General features: G+C 40.8%; 2 protein-coding genes across 7 annotated transcripts; both read right to left on the bottom strand.

The window, feature by feature from the left end:
* Window positions 1,684-5,656, bottom strand: LOC109819653 (probable beta-1,3-galactosyltransferase 14). 5 transcript variants are annotated; one of them, XM_020385455.1, is made up of 2 exons: window positions 5,613-5,656; window positions 1,684-2,830 (listed from the first exon to the last, which is right to left on the bottom strand). In XM_020385455.1, exon 2 carries the CDS (start codon window positions 2,724-2,726, stop codon window positions 1,866-1,868), a length of 861 nt encoding a protein of 286 aa, XP_020241044.1. In that variant the 5' UTR covers window positions 2,727-2,830; window positions 5,613-5,656; the 3' UTR covers window positions 1,684-1,865. The 5 variants fall into 5 exon arrangements, 4 of the variants coding, with proteins under 4 accessions (XP_020241044.1, XP_020241042.1, XP_020241041.1 ...); XM_020385453.1 differs by having other exon boundaries at window positions 1,684-2,871; window positions 5,613-5,630; XM_020385452.1 differs by lacking the exon at window positions 5,613-5,656 and adding an exon at window positions 3,616-3,780 and having other exon boundaries at window positions 1,684-2,871.
* LOC109819652 (KIN17-like protein) lies at window positions 3,916-7,074 on the bottom strand. Of its 2 annotated transcripts, none has more exons than XM_020385450.1 (2): window positions 5,944-7,074; window positions 3,916-4,215 (listed from the first exon to the last, which is right to left on the bottom strand). In XM_020385450.1, exon 1 carries the CDS (start codon window positions 7,046-7,048, stop codon window positions 5,960-5,962), a length of 1,089 nt encoding a protein of 362 aa, XP_020241039.1. In that variant the 5' UTR covers window positions 7,049-7,074; the 3' UTR covers window positions 3,916-4,215; window positions 5,944-5,959. The 2 variants fall into 2 exon arrangements, with proteins under 2 accessions (XP_020241039.1, XP_020241040.1); XM_020385451.1 differs by lacking the exon at window positions 3,916-4,215 and adding an exon at window positions 5,607-5,663.

Genomic DNA, 7,792 nt, shown 5'->3' with positions numbered 1-7,792 from the left:
AGGAGCGCAATCTGGTCATCTCACTGCTCCCTAGCGGTCGCTGGGAGTTCTAGTGAGATACACATTCCTCAAAAAGTAAGGTGGTCGTCTACTCGCTGAGGAATGGGAAAAGAAGATCATCGATCACCAAAAACGATAATAAAGGGATTGCTATCTAATTAGTAGTTATGGATCTATTTGGCGGACGATTCGTCTCTGAGTGCAAATTAGCAATGCGTACAAATCGACGACCTTTAATAAGATGGTGCTCTTTATACTATTTTTCTGACAGTGGAGAGGATCTCTTTTTAGTACTACATAAATCTAATAGAGAATTTAATAGGAAGATATGAGATAAAAACGTTTTCATATGGGATGAATCTGCGTATGGTTGGCTGTCTGCTATTATTTCGATCAGTATGATCGACGTGATGTCCAATTGCGACCACATCGATATATGAGTAGATGATACTTGCATTGACATTTGTGTTGGATCGGTTGTCTTCGTCCTCTATCTTCTAGTATATGATTTCATGTTGCTAGGAGTTAATGCAATATTAAGATTAATTGTCCTTATTAAAACTTTAAGCAAGAAATTTTCATTATTCATGGATAACTACTGTTATTCATCCTAGTGAAATTTTATCTCCTTTACAAAATCAGATCTTTGACTATAAAGAAATCCTTACTTTAGCATGAAGGGATTCAATTTTCTCGCACCTAAATCATTAGAACATGGAATTTGCATTTGAAAAAAAAAACACTTTTTGTTGAGCTTATTAATATGTAAATATAGTCTCACAAAAGATATGAGAAGAAAGAGGGATGAGTTTAAAATATGAATTGGGGTCAATGCCTAGCAAAGTAGCAGTTATAGTTAAAGAAAAAAAAAATCGAAAGTAAACAGAAGATATAAATTAAAGAAGAAAATCTTAGTAGTGACAAAGACTATATATTTATCGTTTACTCTTTTTTTTTTTTTTTTTGAATATATAATATTTATCGTTTACTCTTTTTTTTTTTTTTTTTGAATATATAATGTGGATGGTACCAAGAGAAGAAATAGATTGTCATATATGTACCATGAAAAAAATGCCGCTCACGTTTCAAGGTGGAGATAAAGGGGGGCTAATGTTTAAAAAACAAAAAGGGGGGAAATTAAATATTCATGTATCTAATTAAATTTTTCGAAATTTGTTACTCAAGCAGCTATATCTGGATATATGACTCTATGGTTAAATGAATTTCGTCATTCGCATAGTGAACCATATTTTCTTTTTAGATCTTGTTTCTCAGTTGATAAATAAGAAAAAGAATTTGGACAAAGATCAAACAGTTAAAACGAAAACAGCATGCAAATGACTAATTATTTTTAACCAGACCAAACCAAAATTGTGGGCTCTAATAAGTTTGTCAAAGTAAAAATTGGGTTGGCAGTTGGAACTGGTTTTACTTGGGGTTGGTTTAGGCGCAATTACGTAAAGCCTAATTTTATTTGGGCGATCAGCTATTTAGTTTGGGCTCATGATTAATTATTAGAATTTAGCCCTCCCGTCAAAAACCCACTTATTTTTTACTCCAATAAAACCCTAAATTTTAGGGGTTATCACACATACTCCTATGAACTTATTTATTTCTATATCAATCCTAACGTCAAATTAGCACCATCAATTCTAACACCTCGTGCCGTAACTTACGAAATATGAAACATCCATACGTACAATATGTTATGCTTTCATAATTTTGATGCTACTAAGTCAAAGGCATAACTGAAATCCACCATTTTTCTCAGCACAATTGCTTAGCTATTGATCATAGCCTCTGCATACAAGAGAAAAATACATTTGTAATGTCACAGTGATTATTTTATTTACTATAAACCGTGATTACCCCCTGCATATTTCTTTTTCGTGTAGCTCTAACATCCTCGCCTCCGGATTGCATAGCCCCGAGCACCCGTCGTCCCAAACAGCCACCGACGACGGCCTGCATTCAGGCTCGCAGAGTGCCCGGTCATCTTCATGATGGACGTTCATGGCCAGCATCCAAGCTCCGATCGTCACGTCTTCATTGCTGAACAAACGAACGACGTCCCTTCTCAAGCCAACTAAGTTCTCAACGACTTCATACGATAGCGCGTAGATGCTGCCACCAGCGTAAGAGAAATATTCATGGCCGAGCAAATCTGATCGAGGCTCGTACCACTTCTGTCCTGGGTCAGTCAGGACCAGACCCTTGTGCATGCACCCGATGTAGGTGAGGGGGTGGGGGCGATCTCTTTGCAAGAGGAGAGAGAGTCGACCCGGCCTTAGATAAACGTCGTCGTCAAGCTTGACATAAAAATCAGCGTCAAACGATTCGTACGCCGCTCTGAAGAACGAGATGGTCTTGGCGGGGAGATTGCTATAACTCTCCTCGATGTCATCCAGCATCAAGAAGTCGTCATACTCTTCGGCTTCCCCTCTAAGTTCCGCCATCTTGGTCTCGTCGCCTGTCTTCCCGATCACAAATCGGAAAGCCAAACCCGTCGATTCTTCGAGTTGGCGAAGGCTTTGAGGATCGGAAGGGAACCAAGTCTTTCGAAGGGCTTTCCTCCTCTCTGTTGATCCGAACCCTGTCTGCACCCCTACAAATCCGAGCACCCGACGCCTCTTGCTGAAGCCGGGTGCGGGTGCAACGGATCCGCCCACAGTCCCATTACCATCCCATGAAGTTAGGTTGAAGCTGCTGTAGTTGTATAAAGCCATGGCTCCGATGAGGAATCCGAGGATTCCAATGGCGAGGCAAAAGACATTGAAGGCGGAGGATAAGCACTGACGACGGTGACGGAGGTTTGAATTAGAGTTGATGACTTTGCTCAGCATTGTGCAGAAGAAAGACGCTGTTAATTGGCTGGTTGAAGAAAACTTTTTCCCTTCTCTTGCTCTCGGCTTTGTTTTGCTCTCGGCTTTGTTGACGCACAGAAATCAGGCCGAGCTCTTATTATATAGGAATTAATACAAACACTAAACCGAGTAGATATGAAATCCTTGTCCTAGTGGTCCTAGTGTTGTACTCTCTTTATTCATTAAATCAGTGTTTGTTAAAATTAATCCCAACGCCATAAGAACTCAATATTCCATAACCCAACTGAGATTTCAAATCCTTATCCTAATCTAATACCTATTTTATTATATTAAATCATTATTTTAGAATTATAACACAACTAAAACACACGAATTTTTCTAAATTAATCCAAACACAACATGAAGTAGAACTCACAAAATCATTTTCTAATTAAATTAATCATCTCACAGCTAAAATTTCTCTACTATTTCAAAAGGAATCCTATTATAATAAGAGTTCTTACTCATCAAGTTTCTGCTTCAAAAGTTTACATAGTTAGGAACATCTGCGACTCAACAAGTTACCACACTCTTAAAATGCCGGCATTTTAGACTTGTCGCTTGTCTTTCCGATCACAAAGCAGAAGACCAGACCAGTTCCTTATGCAGCTACAATTAATATATCATTCTCATTCTGCATAAACATATACAGCACTGCTGGTGAGCTAACTCTAAGGGAAATAAAGGAGACCGAGGAAAAGAGAACGACAAAGAGGAAGAGGGCAAGCAAAGGAAAAGGGAAGAATAATACCGTGAAGACTTCAGACAGTAAGCCTTGTTGCGCAGCACTGCAAGAAGAGCGATGGCAAGGGATGGCATTGCAAGAGGCCCGCTCAGCTCCCCAATTCCTTATGCAGCTACCACCTCACCCAGATAAGAGCCTACACCTCCAACCATCGAGCAAACGATCCCTCCGCAGCTGTAACTGACAAGGGCAAGCAGCGCGATAGCAATCACCAAGAAGAGGCAACAGGTACAGACTCAAGCTTGTATTATTATTACGAGGGGTTTGGGCCACCGTGAGGGAAGCAAAGAGGAAGAATATCAACTGGTGTGGTTGAAGATTGCAGCGGCAAGGAGAGTGGTACAATGTTGGACAACGGCGGCGATGACGGCCACGGTGATAATAACGCTGTTGCAGGTGACGATGAGTACGATCTCGATTGTTTCAACGAAGAAGCCCAATGGATCCCGCCCACACATTACATTGTGATCCCAAAAAATCAGTTTAAAGTTGTTGTACAATGTCATGGTTGCAGGAAGCCCAGGATTTCAATGGTGAGGCGAAAGGTAGCGAAGGTGGAGGATAATTGCAGAGGCGGATTTTGTGCTCCGCAGAGAATACCTAAATCTGGTCATCATCTACGAAATATAAATACTAAACCAAGTAGGATATCAAATCATAGCCCAGCCATTATATTCTCTTCAGTAATCGTAATACGATTATAACTCACTGAGTGTTTGTAAATCCATGCACTAGAGCTCATACTCATCAAGTTTTCTGATTCCAAATTTAGCACAAGCTTTCTCAACTGACATAATTGCTTAACCTTATCTTTTTCATGATCCAATTAGATACCGCAAATTTATCAGGTTCTATCACCGCTCTAATAAAAATACAGAAGTATATCCACGGTTCTTCTATCTGCAATTTCAGTTTTTTCCCCCTCAAACAATCTCAGTGCATGTGAGCTAGCATTTCCTCTTGAATACTAATTGTTGAGAATAATCCGCTTGCATTCAAACATCCATCCGTTCTTCATCCAACCAACTGAATTGTGAGTCATAAACAATTCCAGCTAACATAATCCATGTATCTCTAAGCAGAAAATATATGTGGATGATTGCCCTTCCAGTTTTTGAAACCTTACTATCATAAGATTGTCATATAGATATATTTAAGAAAAATTACATAAACATGTTCCTAGAAAAACTAACAGCTTAATATGCACTAGAGGAAGAATAAAACTGATGCACAAAGTTCCGAGTTCTATGATATATGCACTAGAAAAACTAACAGTGTAGACATGCTTTAAGCTGACTAAACTGAGGAACAGGCAAGAGTAATCCGCACGAGTTGAAATCAAAGAAAATTATTGATCAACTAAGAGGTCAGACTATATATCCTGATGATAACCTTCGACATTTTGCAATCTAAAAAAAGTCCAAAGTAGTTGTCTAGTTGATGCATTAAATCCCCTTCTTGACAAAATTTCTATATACCACTATATCCATCCAAATTTTCTACTGCTTTCTTGTTACATTCAAACAGCTTATGGCAATAAACTTCCTCGCTTTCTTGGCAAGTGCAAGCGACAGATTTTGGATAAAGCCCATCTATCATATGGATCTATCTCTAAAATAAAATCCTACTATGTTTTTTGATAAAAATGGTGGGAGCTAAAAGCCTACTATTACAAGCCATAAGTCCAGCTTAACTTGTACAGAGACTTATCATGGAATCTCCCTTTATATGGTACCCTAAAATGTCATGGCAAGGTGCAATGCCCTACTATCATTAGACTATTAAATGGTGGTTTAATCCGAGAGGGCCTCCTCAGGCTAATAAGCAATCTGATCAGCCCACAAAAAACACACACAGTGGCCAATTATAAGAGTTGTAGGTCTAAAGATAATTTGTCAGCAAGAGAATACACATACAATGGCCTATTATTCAAGTCTGTTGACCTAGAAAAACTAGTGGCTTTATATGCGGAAGTTCTTAATTTGATGGTATAAGAGTATTACCATAAAAGGCTCTGCAAATCCTTTGATCAGATGCAGCTAGGGAGAAGATTTCTACAACACAATGCACCCAGAAAGTTATCAATATATTTAACCACACAAAATATCATAAGTATAATCACCATCTGTACCATAAATAATCAAGTGCATTCAACAATTAACTCTTCTAGTTCTTAAAAACTCATTTCATGCTCTCGAGTGAGCTCTAAAATTTACTTTCGTGGTGAAACAAAAACAGTTATATAACATGCCAGAATCAATCCTTCTACATGAACACAATTTACTCTCTATAAAATTACACATATGAACGGTAGAAAGTACGAGCAGAACTGACCTAACAATCTTGATTCTCATTGCAAAACCTTGCAAATATCCTCATAATCCACAGCCTGCAACACCCTTCCATCATAAATCCCCTTCTCAATCTGCACCTTCGCGCAAAACCTCTCCGTATTAACCGACAAAAGCCTCGCATTCGATCCCCTGTAAGCCCCGTTCACAATTCTAACGATCCCTCCAATCTGTGGAATCACAGTCTCAAGCTCCTCCTGATCAACCCTCAACACATGCTTACTCTCCAACATCTCGATCTCACCAACATACTTATCAATAACCCTCTTCACAACTCCCTTCTGTTTATAATACCCTTTCTCTTTCAAAGTCTTGCTCATTACTTTGACTACAATCCCTTCAAATAACCAATAATCCTTCCGATTGCTCCTCTCCTTCGCCTTCTCCTCCTCCTTCATCAACTCGTCCAACGCCGAGGACCCGACAGCTACACCCTTGCCCTTCTTAGCGCCTCTTTCAGATTCCTCCGCTGCCTCCTCAAACCCCAATCTCGCGCTTCTGGCCGCAGGCTTCTCCGCAGCATTCGAAGTGGGCTGAATCGCAAACTTCAACTTCTCCAACGGCTTCTCCGTCAGCCCCCCCTGCCGCTCCTCCTCCACAAGATCCGACCTTTGCCGCTTGTTCTTCATCTTCTCCTTGAAAAGAGTCTCCGAGTCCCGGTCAATGTAAGTGATGAACCACCCCTTCGGCGTCTCCTCGACCTTGCACTTCCCCGTCCGCCCGAGATACTTGACAAACTCCGTCAGCGTCGCCCACTGCGTCGAGTTCATGTGAACGTGGTGCCTGTCGGCGATGTACTCGTTGTAAACGACGGTGGCGGCGATGCGGGAGAACCGGTGGGACCGCTTCATGTGCTCGAGGAACATGGTCTCGAACTCCTCGGTGTAGCCGTCGATGACGCGGTGGGGGTTCTGGCCGAAGACCTGCATCTGGCGCTGGTGGCCCTCGCTCAAGCAGTGGCATTTGAACCCGTTCTCGTCTCGGCATTGTTTTTGGCACATCTGGCAGTACCACCGGAGCTTTTGGAGGCCCTTGGCTTTGATCCTGTTGGCGATTGCTTTGGGGGTGAGGAAATCGTTCTTGCCCATCTGGGGATTTTTTGTGTTTTTTTTTTTTTTTTCTTTTGGGGGGGGGGGGGGGGGGGGTTGTGAATTAGCGGTTTTTTTCCCTCTATTTTCTTCCTACGTTTTTGATCGGAAACCCTAGGTTTTTGACGGGAAATTGGGACTCGACCGGGGAGAAGAAGGAACTGGAAAGGGAAGGGCTGGGCTTTAAGGACTCTGAGCAAACCTCAAATTGGGGTAGGGGCTCTTTAATGGGCCTCAAAGTGGGCTTTATGTTTGGTTTCATTTGATGATGAATTAGGTACCGCTTAGGTTTGAGAATACGTAATACACGTGGTTAGGGTACATAATGTTCACCTTGAAGTTACACACTAAATAGGTCTTGATTATATGTCTAAATTATGAATTTGGATCCTCCCCACTATAAAAAAAAAATAGTTAAGAGACCGTTACTTTTAATCTTAATCATTTATTATTTAATAGGCTGTTATAATACAATCTAAATCTAACACTTACCGTACCCCCATGTATTGCGCTCATTCCTAATTTGCTCTTAAAGAAAAAAATCATAATTGTAGACTAGATAATTAATGATTTTGATTATGTAGTGGTCCTTTCACTACTTTTTTGAAAGTGGAGAGGACCCGAAACCCTAAGAGCAACTCCAATGGAGCGCCAAAACTCCATTTTGGAGTGTTTTGGCGCTCCAATGGAACGCCAAACACCGCGGGATGAGATCTGACCTGCGCTGGAGGGCTGAGATCTGGC

Source organism: Asparagus officinalis, chromosome 8 (genome assembly GCF_001876935.1).
Source record: "Asparagus officinalis chromosome 8, Aspof.V1, whole genome shotgun sequence".
Lineage (NCBI taxonomy): Eukaryota > Viridiplantae > Streptophyta > Magnoliopsida > Asparagales > Asparagaceae > Asparagus > Asparagus officinalis.
Note: the sequence above shows the minus strand (reverse complement) of the source record. Positions and strands in the feature narration are given on the sequence as shown.

What these genes read in the sequence shown, in the direction of transcription:
- LOC109819653 (XM_020385452.1), bottom strand. Translation starts at nt 3,683, where the DNA reads ATGCCATCCCTTGCCATCGCTCTTCTTGCAGTGCTGCGCAACAAGGCT. An exon ending in TACTGTCTGAAGTCTTCACG is followed by an intron (nt 2,872 to 3,615) that starts GTATTATTCTTC and finishes TTCTTCAACCAG; the next exon opens with CCAATTAACAGCGTCTTTCT.
- LOC109819652 (XM_020385450.1), bottom strand. Translation starts at nt 7,048, where the DNA reads ATGGGCAAGAACGATTTCCTCACCCCCAAAGCAATCGCCAACAGGATC.